This window comes from Gopherus flavomarginatus, chromosome 18 (genome assembly GCF_025201925.1).
Source record: "Gopherus flavomarginatus isolate rGopFla2 chromosome 18, rGopFla2.mat.asm, whole genome shotgun sequence".
Taxonomy (NCBI): Eukaryota; Metazoa; Chordata; order Testudines; family Testudinidae; genus Gopherus; species Gopherus flavomarginatus.
This window is the reverse complement of record NC_066634.1, coordinates 17754597-17771670: the sequence shown is the minus strand read 5'-3', so window position 1 is coordinate 17771670 and position 17074 is coordinate 17754597. Positions and strand designations below refer to the sequence as shown.

The following is a 17074-nucleotide window of genomic DNA, read 5'->3' as shown; positions in this document are numbered from 1 at the left end:
TGTGGATGGGCAGCCCCGGCAAGGCCAGGCCCCTGCAGGGGAGGGTTAGTGTTTGCAATCTATAGACATTGGGTGTGGCGCGTGCTGATCCAAACATACCCGCTACAGAGCGAACACAGTGCCCTCAGACCATGGGCCACACAGGGCCACCGCACCGGGCCACACCTCACTGCCTAAAACAGAGCGGGGCACGGCCACCACAGCACAGGGATACAGCACCCAGCAACAGGCTGCAGCTGTCAGGTGAACCCCCATGGCACCGTGTGGGTGAATTGCTCTATCTGCCACTCCCAGAGGCAGAGCCAAGTGCTGCCACTTCCCCTGCCAGGTCACGTCCCCTATGCACCCCACAGAGGCTGGAGGGGTGCGTGTGCAACAGAACATCCCATCGCCAGCAACAGGGCAAGTTACTCCTCCCAGCAGCAGGTTCGAGGTGGGTCCAGCTCACCAACCTGTACCTCCTAGCATTCATCCACCCCTCAGCTGCCCCATGGGGACAGTGCCCCTTGCTGGGGAACCCCATCAGACCGCTGCACCTGCCTCTGCTCGCTGCCCCTCACTCCAGCAACTGGCTCTCGCAGGGTATCTTGCAGCAGGCTGGCAGGGCACACCCAGCCTCCCTCTTAGTCCATAGTGCACAGCATGTCGGATCCCTAGGCACCATTGTAATGAACATGATACTGTGTTTGCTCCGCTGAGCTCCCTGCTGCGTGGCACGACTCATGGGCAGCGAGGTTCCCTGCTGCTGGGGGCGCAGAGCAAGGAGTCATCTCCTCACAGGCACAGCACCAGCAGCACGACTCCCACCCACCATGCAGGAGCTGCGTGACAGAGCACCTTCACCTCAGCAGCAGCCCTTTGAATTAGGGAGGGGACTGTTCTGGACTGCCCCCCGAGGCTCTTCCCATGCTAGCAGTAACCTTCCCCCCACTGAACCCCAAAGTACAGCCATGGAGGAACTGCTGGCTGAGAGGTGCAATTAGCATCCCCAGAAGAAGCTGGCTCACCCAACACCCTGCTCCCCTGAGGTGGGAGGCTGTAAATCCTTCCACTACTGCACACGTGGCTCCGCTGGTCCCATCTCACACATCCTTGCCCTTTCTCCACTGGTGGTTCCTCTGAGCAGCCTTCACTACAGGAACACACCCCATCTGAGCAGAGAAAGGGGTACTGCGCGCAGGGGGAAGGGAGCAGATAAAGGGCACCTGCCTCCTCATCGACCCTGATCTAACGGGGAGCTGCATGCCAGGGGAGGGGGGCACACTGTGTGCCTTGGGGGAGCTAAGGTCAGGAAAGGGCCTGAGTTGGGTTCCCTGAGGGTCTCCTCAGAAGGCCTGGAGAGGCAGACGGATCAGGAGCTCTTACAGCCCCAGATGGGATAAGGCTACTAGGGCATTAACCAGGGGACTCCCCGCCCAGCACCCTGTAGGCATAAGTTAAATGGGTGCAGGAAAGGGGGCCCGATCCATGCTGTCCCTGCAGGAGGACTGGCCATTTGAGGAACTGGCTCCACATCTCCTAAGCTCAGTGGTTTCAGCATTGGCCTGCTAAACCCAGGGTTGTGAGTTCAATCCTTGAGGGGGCCACTTAAGGACCTGGGGCAAAATCAGCACTTAGCCCTGCTAGTGAAGGCAACGGGCTGGACTCAATGACCCTTTGGGGTCCCTTCCAGCTCTATGAGATAGGTATATCTCCATATTTCTATTTCAACTCTGAGAACAGGGCACGGACCCCACAGCTCCATCTACATTCCCTCAACGCTAGCAGGATTTGAACCCAGGCCCTGCTCTACCAACCCCAGACATCTACAGCTGGAACTGAAGGAGGCAGTCCCTTAGCTGCAGCAGTAGTAGGCATTTATCCTCATGCCCCACATGGCTCCTGGGAGCACCCCACACAGTGGGTAGACCGGCACATGAAGGTGTGATTGCAGCAAGCACACCTGCAAAAGCAACGGCGGCAGTGGGGACACCTCCTGCCATCTACTCCACACACAGCCAGGCCTGCTGGCTCTGGATCCACACTCAAGGGCCAGCAGCACCCAATGGCTGCAACTGAACCTCGTCCTCACTAGCAAATTGGGTCCTGCCAGGACAGGACTTGAAGTGGCCAAGGTGACTGACACGATGCCTGGTGTAACTCAGCGCAGATGGGAACACCTGTTACTGGAGCTCCAGCAGGGTGATACTTCCACGGACTGGTGCTACCGCAGGAAAGCCCTCCCCAGGGCCAGGTACTGTCCACAGGCGGCCTAGGCACTCCGTAACAAAAGGCAGTGCAATGCTGGGCACATATGGCACTGCACCAGCCACTTCTCAGCTCTCCCGTGGGTCACCCAGGTGCCAGGTTCTCAGTTCGGCTAGAAGGGCCCCCTAACTTCCCACCAGCTGCACATCTCTGCAGTCTGGCACAGCAGGTATCTTTAACCCCTGCCTTCCCAGGGCAGAGGGGCCAGGAACCAGCCCGGCAACAGGGGCCTCATTCAATCCCCCCCTTCGTAGCTTCTTGTGTCTCAAACAGGAAATTGGAGTGCACCCCTCGCTTTGTGTGCTGGTGCTTCTGGATGATGTTTACAGGAGCCCCTGCTGCCCTGCACCCCCCACCCCGGTTCCCACTGTTACTGAGATAGGGAAACGCAGGCTGCCTGTCCCACTGTTCCTGGCAGTTGGGGGGGTTTTATCCAGACTTTCTGTAGACACCTATTTAACCTAAGTATGGAGAAGTGTCAGACCTGACCCCCACTCAGAGCTGAGAACTCCCCTGCACTGACTCTCCAATCCCCAACGGAGCCCTCCAGCCCAGCACAGCAGACAGCACCTGGGGGTGCGCCTGGCACCAGCTAGCAGCGAAGTGGCTCTGGGCTGTAATTCACATTGTAGGCCATTCTGGCACGTGCGCACACAGCGCAGGCTCAGAGAACCCGATCTGGATCTAGTATAAGTTGTTTTCTTATTGCGACACCAAGAGGGGGCAAAAAGGTTTGAGCTGATCCCGTTACCTCCCCTTCTGTCTGTGGAGCGATGGGGGAGACTCGGTCACATGCACATCCCAGTGCCCACGGGCTGGGGGTGCCAGATGCGAGGAGGGGCTGCGGCCCAGCCCTCGCTCTGTGGGTTCGGTTCTGGCTTGACTCCCCAGCCCCCATTGCAGTGGGGGAGCGAGCACAAGCTCCACTAGCTGGAGGGAGCTGGGAGCCCTGTCGCTGACCGAAAAGGAACCTGCTTTCCTATCCCCTTTGGGGCTCACCCAGGAGACCAGAGAGCCCCTTCCAGCTACACGGGGAGTTGCTAGCTTGTGACCCCATGGCAGGGACTATGCTATCCAAGAAGAGGAGCCCTGGGTCACAGGGATGCTGGCTGTGCCCAGCCTGTGTGATGACCCTGTCAGGAGGCTGCCATGGGGCGATGGCACAGAGGTGGGGCTCACAAACCCCTTTCCAGCCGGGGAGCACAGAGGAGCCCCCTGCTCAGCATTCACCAAACTGCAGCTCCTTGCAGAGAGGGGGAGCTCCCCACAGCTGGATCTAGCACTGCCCTGCTGAGCAGATGAGTAGTGCCCAGGGGGGTTTCCCTGCTCTCCGGATCTGATTTCTCTCTCCGCAGCCCAGCCCCCATGACAGGCACAGGCAAATCCCAGCATGTACTGCTTCACCCTGATGCACGAGGGACTGCAGTGCATGTTGGGAGATGTAGCCTCCATGGGCCCCCTGGCCGGCTCAGTGCCCGCTGGCAGCTGTCTCCCATGAAGGCCCAGCCAGAGTGGCACCCACTGGGAGCTGCATGCAGCCTGGGCCGCACTCCCCGGTGGGGCATGCTGGAGCAGGAACTGGGTCAGCCGTCGCGGTGCACACGCTGGTGCTGCAGCAGGTTGGAGGGATGGGCGAAGCCCTTGTCGCAGACACTGCATTTGTAGGGGGTCTCGCCCGTATGCACCTTCTCGTGTACCGTCAGGTAAGCCAGGTCCTTGAAGAACTTGTCGCAGAAGCTGCACTTGTAGGGGCGCTCCTCACTGTGTACCCGGTGGTGCTGCAGCAGCAGCGAGGGCCGGGCGAAGGCCTTCTGGCACACCTCGCACTTGTAGGGCCGCTCGCCCGTGTGCGAGCGCTCGTGGATCACCAGGTAGGACGACTGCTTGAAGGCCTTGCCGCAGGTCTTGCAGACGAAGGGGCGCTCGCCGGTGTGCACCCGCTCGTGCGAGGAGAGGGCGTTGGACTGCTTGAAGCCCTTGCCGCAGATGGGGCAGACGAAGGGCCGGTCACCAGTGTGAACCCGCTCGTGCACCTTGAGGCTGTGGCCGTAGGTGAACTTCTTGCCACAGACGCCGCAGACGTGGGGCTTGTCGTCGCAGTGCTGGCGCTGATGCAGCAGCAGTGAGTTGGAGGTGGGGAAGTCCTTCCCGCAGTCGCCGCATTTGAAGGGCTTCTCGGTGCAGTGGGTGAGCATGTGACGCTGCAGCTCGTAGGGCGTCTTGAAGCTCTTGTCACAGCAGGCGCACTGGTAGGGGCGCTCGCCGGTGTGAATGCGCCGGTGCTCCTGGAGGTTGGACGAGCGTTTGAACTTCTTGCCGCACATCTCGCAGTGGAAGGGCCGCTCCTCGGTGTGCACCAGCCGGTGGCTCTTGAAGTCCGAGTGGCGCTTGAAGGAGGCCTCGCAGAGGTCGCAGTGGAAGGGCCGCTCCTCGTTGTGCACCACCTCGTGGCTGAACAGCTCCCAGGCCCGCTTGAAGGTCTTCTCGCACACGCTGCACGCGAAGGGCTTGTCGTCCACGATCACTTCCCGGATCTCCAGCTGGGAGCCTGCCCGCCTCAGGTGCGGTGGCAGCACCACCCCCTCATCCAGCTCGCCCGCCGTGCTGCCCAGCACCAGCTTGGCTGTAGAGTAGATCCCGTGCTCATCGATCAGCTGCACAAAGTCTGGCTTGGGGCGGGCAGTGCCGGGCCCAGCCAGCCTGGGGGAGCCGAACCTCTCTTCCTCCTCCCCCCATTCCTGTGCTAGGCCCTGCCCCTCCTCCTCCTCCCGCTTCAATGCCAGGCCCTGCCCCACCTCCTCCTCCCTCTTCAATGCCAAGCCCTGCTCCTCCTCCTCCCCCTCTGGTGCCGGGTCCTGCCCCTCCTCCCCACTGCACTGGCGGAGTGGAAGGGATGGCCGCATGTCGCCAGGCCTCGCCTCATGGCCATTCTCCAAGGGTCTTTTCTTTCTCCGGAAGTTGCTGGCTTGGCCTCGCAGCAGCCGCAGCCTTTTGCCCTGGGAGGGCCCTGGCTCCTGGGAAGTGGCTGGCTGCCCCCTGTCCTGGCTTGGGGACACAGTGACCTGGCCAGGGGACAGCTTCATGTACAGCCGGTGCTTCCGCCGGAACGGCCTGCGGGGCTGTGGCTCCCCTGGAACCGGGGACTGGAGGAGCTCCCGGCATAGAGGGGACACCACCTCCTCTTCTCCCCCGTTCTGGTTCTGGTCTGTCACATCAGTGTCCTGAGGGGTGGCAGGGCTATGCCTCCCTTGGCACCGGCTGGGTGGGCAAAGGGGAGAACTCCTGGGTCGCCCTGGAGAGCTCCCCACCATCGCTGGATCCTGCACACTTCCGCTCTGCTCCCAGGCCCCATCCTCCTTCTCCGACCAGCCCGCCTGGACCATCCGGATACAGCTCAGCGGAGATGGGGCCTTGCTGGCAGGAGAAGCCGGATCATCCTCCATGACTGTGGGTGCCAGCCCCCGTTCCAGGCAGGATCCTCTGCAAGAGAGCAGTATGGAGAGTTAAGAGCCTGGCACTGCCACCTTCACCCTGGCAAGGCCCATTACCCACTGCCCTAGCACTACCCGCCCAGGCCTGCCTCCCCCTCTGCCCAGCTCCCTGCCCAGTCTCCAGGCACCTATCCCAGTGAGAAAGGGCTTTTCCATTGCTCACCTGCAGCAGTTACCATGCTAATCAGCTCACCAGAAGCAGAGAGGGAACAAGGGCAGCACCTGCACCAGTCGGACACGTGGAGGGGAGGGAAGTGCATAGTGAATGATGGAGGGAGGGGAGAGTACAGGGCATGGCCCTTTCCCTCATCTCAAATCTGCCCTTACCCGTGTCTATGCCATTCCCACACATGATGTCCTGCCATCACCTTGGGCGAGTGGAGTAGCTCAGACACGGGCACAACCGTTCCAGGCGCAGGAGGGTGAAAACCAAACCTAGGTGGGCGAGCACAGAGACAGGGATGGGAGTGGAGACCAAGGAGCGGGACAGGAGGGGATGCAGGGCATGGTCAGGATGACATGTGGCTCACATCCACATAATGCTCCCCCTTCCCAGGGGCTCCTGGGTTCCCCTGCCCCCCACCCCATGTGTGTGGGTGTCCCCACCCCATGGTCCCCTAGAGGAAGTATCCAGGAGAGGACAGGGTTCTCAGGACAGGGTGACTGCGCCAGGGATTAGCACTCTGTCCTGGATAACTGGAGGCCTCAGCTGTGGGGGCAGTCTGTGTCCACGCTCACTCTGGTAGGACCCATCGGCCTCAGCGACTCTCTGGGCGGGGGGGAAGGCAGGCAGCAAGGAGCTGTCCTGTTGCATGGACCAGGCAAGACCCAATGAGCTCGCCCAGCATGATAACTCCCTGCCAGATGGCTGAGCCTGCTGCCCAAGGCACCACATCATTCCCTGGCAGGGAGCCTGCACGACCCACGCCCAAGGCTGCCAGAGGCAGAGTGACCTTCTGCATTCGAAGAGGGAGGGGAGGGGGAAAAGGTGTGGGGGGGCAAGACTCTGCCTCCCAGAGAGGAGCCCCAAGGTCCTGCCATGACCACACCTGGCCAGTGCGGAGGAGCTGGTTCTGACCAGCAGAGGCCAAGACGTTCACAGCTCGCTCATACTGAGTGACAGGCAAAAGATACCCAATGCCCTGTGCAGGGCATGATCCAACGCCACTCCTCCTGCACCCACTGGCTCAGGAGCTTGGGGAGGCCTGCATCCCTCTATCTGGGGGCACCCACACCCCTGGAAAGGTCTTGCAAGAGCAGGAAAGGATCCTGCTAAAGCATTTCAGGGCCAGGCTCAGTTCACATGACACCAAGCATGACAGTATGGACCTGCGTCACCCCTGCCCCAACCATCGCCTCTGCGGCCTCCTCAGCGGCACAAGGACAGACAACAAGGGCTGTCTCCATGCAGAGTTGTGCCTGTTCAACCATAAGAATGGCCATGCTGGGTCCGACCAAAGGTCCATCTAGCCCACTATCCTGCCCTCCAACAGTGGCCAATGCCAGGTGCCCCAGAGGAAATGAACAGAACAGGACAATTCTTGAGTGATCTATCCCCTATCATCCACTCTCAGTTTATGGCAATCAGAGGTTTAGGGACACTCTGAGCATGGGGTTGCATCCCTGCCCATGTTGGCTAATAGCCATTGATGGGCCATTAAGCTTCTCTAATTTATTTTTGAACCCAGTTATACTTTTGGCCTTCATAACATCCCCTGGCAATGAGTTCCAGAGGCTGACTGTGCACTGCATGAAGAAATACTTCCCTACGTCTGTTTTAAACCTGCTGCCTATTAATTTCATTGGATGATGCCTAGTTCTTGTGCTATGCGAAGGGGTAAATAACACTGGCCCATTCACTTTCTTCACACCATTCATGATTTTACAGACTTCTATTGCATCTCCCCTTAATTGCTTCGTTTCTAAGATGAATATTCCCAGTTTTTTTTAAATCTCCCCTGATATGGAAGCTGTTACTTACATCTAATCACTGTTGTTACCCTTCTCTGTACCCATTCTAAAATATCTTTTTTGAGATGGGGCAGTCAGAACTGCACGCAGTATTCAGGGTGTGGGCATACCATGGATTTATACAGCGGCATTATGATATTGTCTGTCTTATTACCAATCCTTTCCTAACGATTTATAAAAGGGTCTCAAACTCAGATGACCATGAGGGCCACATGAGAACTAGTACATCGACCCAAGGGCCGCATCACTGACACCTCCCCCACGCCGTCCTTGGCCCCGCACCCACTACACCCCTTCCATGAGATCCCGCCCCTGCCCCACCTCTTCCCTGCCCCATTCCAACCCCTTCCCCGAAATCCCCACCCGAAATCTGCCCCCTCCCTGCCCCCAAGGGGTGCAGGAGAGGTGTGGGGTGGAGCAGGGGCTCAGGGCAGGGAGTTGGGGTGTGGGCTGCAGGAGGGGTCAGGAGTGTGGCAGGGGGTCAGGGCAGGGGATCAAGGTGCAGGAGAGGGTGCAGCAGGGGGCTCAGGGAAGTGGGTTGGGGTGCAGGAGCGGTGTGGTGTGCGGCAGGGGGTTCAGGGCAGGGGGTCGGGTGCAGGGTGCGGCAGAAGCTCAGGGAAGGGGGTTGGGATACAGGAGGGGTGCAGGGTGCAGCAGGGGGCTCAGAGTGCAGGGTATGGTAGGGGGTCGAGGTGTGGGGTGCAGCGGGGGCTCAGGGCAGGGAGTTGGGGTGTGGGTTGCAGGAGGGGTCAGGAGTGTGGCAGGGGGTCAGGGAAGGGGGTCGGGGCAGGGTGCGGCAGGAGCTCAGGGAAGGGGGTTGGGGTACAGGAGGGGTGCGGGGTGCAGCAGGGGGCTGAGTGCAGGGTATGGTAGGGGGTCGAGGTGTGGGGTGCAGCAGGGTGCGCAGGGCAGGGAGTTGGGGTGTGGGCTGCAGGAGGGGTCAGGGGTGTGGCAGGGGGTCAGGGCAGGGGATCGAGGTGCAGGAGGGGGTGCAGCAGGGGGCTCAGGGAAGTGGGTTGGGGTGCAGGAGCGGTGTGGTGTGCGGCAGGGGGTCAGGTGCAGGGTGCGGCAGGAGCTCAGGGAAGGGGGTTGGGGTACAGGAGGGGTGCGGGGTGCAGCAGGGAGCTCAGAGTGCAGGGTATGGTAGGGAGTCAGGGTGCAGTGGGTTGGGGTGCAGGAGGGGTGTGGCAGGGGTTGGGGTTCAGGGTGCAGCAAGGGGCTCAGGGCAGGGGGTTCGACTGCAGGATGGGATCAGGGAGTGGGCTCTGGCCTGGCACGCACTGGGAATGGGGAACCGCGGCCAATAGGAGCTGCTGGGGACGGTGCTTGAAGCAACATCAACACACATACACCCCCTGCGCCTCTCCTCCCCCAGGTTCCTTCTGTTTCCTGGCGTGGAGCGGGAGCAGGGCAGGCAGGGAGCCTGCCCTGCCCCTGGTGCGCGCCAGGCCGGAGCTGCTCTAGGTAAACGCTGGGGGAGGGTGGGGGAGCCACGAGGAGCTCACGGGCCGCAGAAAATAACCTTGCAGGCTGCATATAGCCTGTGGGTCGCGTGTTTGGGACCTCTAATTTATAACATTGTCAGCTTTTTTGACTGCTGCTATACACTGAGCGGATGTTTTCAGAGAACTATCCATGGTGATTCCAAGATCTCTTTCTTGAGTGGTAATAGCTAATTGAGATCCTACCACTTTGTATATATTGTCACGATTAAGTGTTACAATGTGTATTACTTTGCATTTATCAACACTGAATTTCCATCTGCCATTTTGTTGCCCAGTCACCTCATTTTGTGAGCTCCCTTTGTAACTCTTCGCAGTCAGCTTTGGACTTAACTATCTTGAGCAATTTTGTAGCATCTGGAATCTTTAAAATGTCACTGCTTACCCCTTTTTCCAGATAATGTATGAATATGTTGAACAGCACTGGTCCCAGTACAGAGCTGCTATTTACCTCCCTCCACTGTGAAAACTGACCATTTATTCCTACCCTTTGTTTCCTATCTTTTAACCAGTTACTGATCCGTAAGAGGACCTTCTCACCTGTCCCAGAACTGCTTATTTTGCTTAAGAGCCTTTGCTGAGGGACCTTGGCAAAGGCTTTCTAAAAGTCCAAAGTACACAATATCCACTGGATCAGCCATGTGCACGTCTGTTGATTCCCTCAAAGAATTCTAATAATTTGGTGAGGCATGATTTCCCTTTATAAAAGCTGTGCTGACACTTCCCAGTCTCTGAGTCTGATAATTCTGTTCTTTACTATAGTTTCAACCAATGTGTCTGGTACTGAAGTCGGGCTTACCAGCCTACAATTGCCAGGATCACCTCTGGAGCTTTTTTTAAAAAAAAGTAGGATTACACTGGCTATCCTCCCGTCATCTGGTAGGCTGATTTAAGCGACAGGTTATATAAACACAGTATTGCTGCAATTTCATATTTGAATTCCTTCAGAACTCTTGGTTGACTAAACAATAGTAAATTCTCAGGAGGAGATGGTAATTTATCAATTTGTTCCAAACCCTCCTCTATCGACACCTCAATCTGGGACAGTTCTTCAGATTTCTCACCTAAAAAGAATGACTCAGGTGTGGGAATCTCCCTCACATCCTCTGCAGTGAAGACTGATGCAAAGAATTCATTTAGCTTCTCCTCAACAACCTCTATTTTCCTTGAACACTCCTTTAGCACCTTGATCATCCAGAAGCCCCAATGATTGTTTGGCAGGCTTCCTGCTTCTGATGTACTTACAATTTCTTTTGTGTTGTTAGTTGCTCTCTTTTGTTAGTTGTTCTTCAAATTCTTTTTTGGCCTGCCTCATTACACTTTTACACTCAACTTGCCAGAGTTTATGCTCCTAGTTTCCTCAATAGGATTTGGCTTCCAATTTTTAAAAAGACATCTTTGTTGCTTCTAACTCCCTCTTTTACTCTGTTGTTTAGCCATGGCATTTTTTGGTCCTCTTACTGTTCTCTCTCTTTAAACTATTATTTGGGGGTATACATATAATTTAAGCCCGTTATGGGATTGGTAAAAAAGTTTCCATGCAGCTTGCAGGCATGTTACTCTTGTGATTGTTCCTTTTAATTTCTGTTTAACAAGCCTCTTCATTTTTGTGTCGTTCCTCTTTTTGCAGTTAAATTCTATGACATAGGTTTCCTTGGTATTTTTTCCCCTACATGGATGTGAAATTCAATTACACTCTGGTGGCGATTACCAAGTGGTTCAGCTATATTCATCTCTTGGACCAGATCCTGTGCACCACTTAGGACTAAATCAAGAATTGCCTCTCTTTGGGTGGGTTTCAGGACTAACTGCTCCGAGAAGCAGTCATTCATGGCGTCTAGAAACTTTATCTGTGCATCCCAATCTGAGGTGACATGTACACAGACAATATGGGGATAATTTAAATCCCCCATTATTACTGAGTTTTCTGTTTCTGTAGATTCCCTAATTTCCCTCAGCATTTCTCAATCTCCTTCACCACCTCAGTCACGTGTCGGTTGCATATTCCTACTGTTATTAGTTAAGCATGGAATTTCTATCCATAGAGTCTCTATGGTTCTGTCTGATTGATTTAAGATTTTTACTATATTTGATTCTTTGCTTTCTTTCACATATTCTACCACTCCCTCACCAGCATGGCCTCCTCTGTCATTCTTACATATTTTGTACTCTGGTATTCCTGTGTCCCATTGATTATCATCTTTCCACCACCTTTCAGTGATGCCTTATTATATCAATACCCTCATTTAATATGAGGCATCCAAGCTCACCATCTTCATACTTAGATTTCTTGCATTTGTATACAAGCTCTTATCAAATTTGTATTTAGCCCTCTGCTTTCATGTGGTATTGGATAGGACTCCTTCATTTGACTGTTTCTCTTTGGTTCCTACCTGTATTTATCAACTTCTATCTTCACCTGTCTACTAGAATATAGAGTATCCTCTAATAAACCCTGAAGTAAAGGTCGTGTCTGTCTGAACTGCATGCTTCTGCACATCAGCACTGCCACTGCAAACCCATTCAGTTAAACTGGCGCCTAAGGCCCTACTGGACACAAGTTACCCCCACAGGTTGGTTTGGGCCAATCCCCCTGCAAGTCAGGATCATGGTTGTAGCAACAAGAGTACCTCCATGCAGCCCTCAGCACCACGCCAGCTAGCTATACTTACTGAGCTGAGGGGCGCAGGTGGTCACCCCGATGGGCAGGCGCTGACATCGAAAACAGTGATATGAGGTGCCTGAAGCAATTTGCAGGTCGACACTGACTCTGTCCCAATGCAGAGAAGGCTGATCCACCCCCTATAGGGTGCACACAGTGGCTTCTTCCTTCTCAGAGGGTGCACACTGTGGTCTCCCCCATCCTTATCCCATGCCCCTACATAGCGCACGCGCACACAGACACAATGGTCTCTCCCACCTCACCCCCGATAGGGCACACAGACACAATGGTCTCCCCCATCAAGCGCGCGCACACACACACACACACACACACACAGAGGCCTCTCCCCATAGGTTACATTTACAGACAATGGTCTCCCCCATCCCCACGGCATAGAGCACACACACCGGTCACCCCCATCTGGTACACTCACACAATGGTCTCCCCCATCCCTATGCCATAGAGTGCATACACACACATTGTTCACCCCCATCTCCCCCACAGGGTACATTCACAGACAATGGTTTCCCCTATCCCCAGGGCATAGAGCGTGCGTGCGCGCACACACACACACACACGATGGCTTTCACCAAGTTAACCCATCAAGAGTCCTGTTTAAACCTCATTTCATCAAGCCTTGGCCAATATCCACAGATATTACACCACAGGTCTTTGGGATCTCTTGGAGATGCTCATCTCACATCGGTTGTCTCCCTTGGTTTGGGTTAACTCAGATCCCACTTCTGGGGCAACTGTGTGACACCTCTCCCCACCCCTTTTTGGGTACCCAACTTGGGTCTTAATGTTCTTCACACCGGGCCCTACCATCCACAAACTCATCACCCAGTTGGCCTGCCCTACAAGCACCTTAGGTTTCATGCTCACTGACCACCTTTTAAGCTCACGGGGACAGATCCCACAGAGTTGTTTCAACCTAACAGGTTATAGAAATCCTCCAGCGTAGTGATGTAAGAACAGCCCTACGGGGTCAGATCAACGGTCCGTCTAGCCCAGTATCCCAGTCCACTGCCAGAGGCTTTAGAGGGAATGAATAGAACAGAGCAATTATTGAGTGATTTGTCCTCTGTCGTCCAGTCCAGACTTCTGGAGGTGAGAGGTTTAGGGTACCCAGAGCATGGGGTTGTGTCCCTGACCATCTTGATAGACACTGATAGACATAGCCTCCATCAACTCCTCTAATTCTTTTTCTGAACCCAGTTATAATTTTGGCCTTCACAACATCCCTTGGCGATGAGTTGCACAGACTGACTGTGCGTTGTGTGAAGAAGTATTTCCTTATGTTTGTTTTAAACCTGCTGCCTTTTAATTTCATCAGGAGACTCCTGGTTCTTGTGTTATGTGAAGGGGAAAATAACACTTCCTTCACACCACTCATGATTTTACAGACCTCTGTCATTACCCCCATTAGTCGTGTCTGTTCTAAGCTGAACAGTCTGTCTTTTTAATCTCTCCTCATATGGAAGTTCTTCCATACCCCTCATCATTTTTGCTGCCCTTCTCTGCACTTTTTCCAGTTCTAATATCTTTTTTGATGCCTGCACCTTTCTAGCTCATTTGCAGAGATTCTCCCATCAGGGTAGTGGCTTCCAAACACATCACCACCCTGGATCTTTTGCACATAGTAAAGGCTTTTCCTAGAAGCTTTGGGTGTTGATTCAAATGTAAGCAACATAGCCCCCAGTATCAACTCCATCCATCTGGCTGTATGCCTCTTACAGCTTGGGACCAAGTAACAGGGTCAGACAGTGAAGCCAGTCCACAAGGTCAACCAGATTCAAACTGCAAGCCTTCTCAATGGCAGCTATATCCCACCTCCCTGCAAACTGGGGTAATTTGGTATCTAGACTCCTTGCAGACCTGGCTTCCCATGGTCTCTCCCCACCTACCCCTCTATGGGACCTTGTGCTCCTTCACTTTTACCTGGCCAGTTCATGCTGGTGCTGCTCCTCCTCATGTTTTTACTGTTTCTAATCAATCAGCTCACTCCTTTTCATGGTCCTTTAGCTGAAGCTTATAGATAAATTCATAGAATCATAGGATTGGAAGGAACCTCAGAAGATCATCTAGTCCAACCCCCTGCTCAAAGCAGGACCAATCCCCAGATTTTTTACCCCAGTTCTCCAAATGGCCCCCTCAAGGATTGAACTCACAATCCTGGGTTTAGCAGGCCAATGCTCAAACCACTGAGCTATCCCTCCCCCCCAATGCATGCAGAGCACAATGGATTAGCAGTCCATCACCTTAACCACTGGGCCACCTCATCTGAGCTTCCTCACTTCCAGCTCCAACTTCCACTGTTCCAACTCTGGCGATGGGGAGTCAGGTCGTGAGGACACCCTCCTACTGCCTCTGTTGCCCTCAGACTCTCTCAGGACTCCGCCTGGGCGTGGACCCTGGCTCAATCACCCTTCTCCAGCCAAGCAATGAGCTGGGCCTTGTTTAACTTCCCAACATTTAACCCTCTTTCCGTACATGGTTCTTCCTAGGGAGGTGGATATACACCACTGTCTTGCCTTTTCTTTTGACTAATCTTGTTTTGACTGCTGCAAGTCACTTACTGCAAAATATTACTGGTGCATTCAGTATCTCACTGTTACCACCACGCCCATGGGATCTGTGTTATACCCCAAATTTTGAACAGCCCCTGGGAGGAACCCCATCAGCATGCCCCACTCCCAAGGGGTCTCACTCTGCCTTAAGGGTAGGCCACGCAGCCTCAATGCCTGAGCCTCTGGGCTGCAGCCTGCCTTCTTCACCCTGTGAGCTCTGCCCAGCAAGTCTCATTGAGACAGAGTCCTGTTCAGAGACGTTTTGCCCTCTTCAGGGATTAATGCACCTCATCAAGGATTTTCAATGACACCAGGCGGCCCTTTCAAAACAGAGCAGGGTTTATTAGCCAACTGGAACACAGCAGGGCAGTTCTTAGGTTAGCACAGAGAAGCAAAGATGAAGACAGAGTTCAAACTGGCCAAGGCCAGGGCTCCACCCAGCCAAGCTGCTAGAATCCATTTTGGCTCTCTCTCTCTGTCCGTCCATCTCAGGTGACAGTGTCTCTCTCTCTCTCTCCAAAGACCAGCTCTTATAATAGTCACTTGATACCTCCCTCTTTGTTCTCCAGCTCAGAGTCTTTCTTTGGTCTGCTTCCTTCCTTTTGGCTGTTGGTTGCTAGGCATGAAAGTCCCTGCTATTCGGATTTCCACTGTTTTCAGGGTCCTCCACTAATTCTGGATTGGTTTCAGCCAGTCCTTTTACAACCCACTGATACCATCCCAGACAATAGTTACCTGACCCAATGTCTTCTGTCGTGTCTCCTGCTCTGACTCTAAAGCAGCTTTTTAACCCTTTACATTCCATGCACAGCAATGCAGAACACAGAGAGAAACTGAGGCACACGCACAAATCATACAAATATTAGCAAAATTCCCACATTTGTCACACCCTACAGAAGTGGGGGGGGGGGAGGATTCTCCGAAGGACATGCTGAAGGAGTGATTAGAGAGGTAGGAGAACTAGGAGAGGACAGAGTCACAGAAGCCCAAGTAGGACTAGACTGCAAGAAAAATACATGGTCAACTGCATCAAAGGTCAGCAGCTGGCTAGAGAAGAAGGATGGGGATGGAGCAGTGACTCTTGAGATTTGGCTAGACAGATCACTGCAGGCTTTGGTGAAAGCTGTGTCAATGTAGTGTTGGGAGTGGAAGCCGGATTGGAGAGGGTCTAGAATGGAATTGGAGGAAAGGAACTGAGAGAAGAATGGGCTCAAGGACTTTTGTTTTGTTTTCAAATGGGAACCTACGTAGGGAACAAACATTTAACAAGAGGCTCATGAATCTAGGAGAGAAACCTTGAACATGGCTCAATGGCTGGAAGCTGAAGCCAGACAGATTCAGCCTGAAAAGAAGGTGTAAATGTACAATGGGGGAGGTGACGAAGCATTAGAAGGAGGTACCTGGGGTCGTGGCAGATTCTCCATCACTTACCATTTCTGAACCCGGACAGGCTGTTTTTGTAAGAGCTCTGCTCCGGGGATCAGTGTGGGGCAGTTCTCTGGGGAGGGTCCCTTCTACCCTGGGATCTGGGACATCCACACTGGTCTTCCCGCCACATCTACGCCCACTCCATAGGGTTCACACAATGGTCTCCCCCATCTCCTCCTTGCCCCCCCCATTACTATCCCCATCTCCACCCCCACAGGGTGCATAAGATAGTCTGCCCCCCAGCCCCTTCCTGCCCCCCATGCACAGTGGTCTCCCCCCATCTGCAACCACATCCCCCCAAGGGTGCACACAATGGTATATGCCATCTCCATCCACACCCCGCCCCAATCACTCTCAACGCATCATCATCCCCCCAACATAATGGTCTCCCCCATCCTTCCCCAGGGCGCACAAATGGTCTCGCCCGCCCGCTGTGCGCATGGAGCGCGGACGAGCCCACTCTCTCCCGGAGAGGGGTGTTTATCCCCGGGGGCAGTGGGGAACTCACCGGGCCACCACCAGCTCGCTCCCCTCTACCCTTCACATCCGGCCAGTGTCTCAGCAAAATGGCTCCCCCGCTCCGCCGACCGCCCAACCAGCCCTTCCCCCCAGCAACACTTCCGAGAGTCGGCACCCGTGCCCACGTGACTAGGGGCAGCCCCGCTTCCGGCGGCAGGGAGCTGGAGGGAGCTTCGGCCCCCGGCTCGCTCTGCGTCTGAGAGCGGAGCTCGACTCGCTGCGGGGCGGCTGTGCACATGCGCAGTAGCCACCCCGTCCCTGGGCTGGGCAGTGAGCCTAAGCGGGCAGGACGCTGGGGGAGGGGCGTCATCAGCCCCCGTCCCGGCTGCACCGCGACTAATCGGTAATCGGAGCCCAGCTGGTGATAAGCGATAATCAGTGTGTGTCTGGTGCCGATAAACGGCCACCGATCACCAGCTGATCACCAACCGCAAACAGCCCCAACGGCCAGTCCCCAACCATCGCTAACCGATCAACAGCCAGTCCCCAACAGTCAGTAACCAACAACCAACTGTAACAGCCCCAACAGCCAGTCCCCAACCATCGCTAACCGATCAACGGCCAGTCCCCAACAGTCAGTAACCAACAACCAACTGTAACAGCCCCAACGGCCAGTCCCCAACAGTCAGTAACCAACAACCAACTGTAACAGCCCCAACGGCCAGTCCCCAACAGTCAGTAACC

General features: G+C 54.9%; 1 protein-coding gene across 4 annotated transcripts; it reads right to left on the bottom strand.

Annotated features, from left to right (window-relative positions):
- Positions 1–302: 302 nt before the first annotated feature.
- Positions 303–16439, bottom strand: LOC127036684 (zinc finger protein ZFP2-like). 4 transcript variants are annotated; one of them, XM_050927797.1, is made up of 3 exons: positions 16380–16425; positions 6066–6173; positions 303–5727 (listed from the first exon to the last, which is right to left on the bottom strand). In XM_050927797.1, exons 2-3 carry the CDS (start codon positions 6101–6103, stop codon positions 3831–3833), a joined length of 1935 nt encoding a protein of 644 aa, XP_050783754.1. In that variant the 5' UTR covers positions 6104–6173; positions 16380–16425; the 3' UTR covers positions 303–3830. The 4 variants fall into 4 exon arrangements, with proteins under 4 accessions (XP_050783754.1, XP_050783755.1, XP_050783757.1 ...); XM_050927798.1 differs by lacking the exon at positions 6066–6173 and having other exon boundaries at positions 16380–16439; XM_050927800.1 differs by lacking the exons at positions 6066–6173; positions 16380–16425 and adding an exon at positions 15875–15940.
- Between the last annotated feature and the right edge of the window lie 635 nt (positions 16440–17074).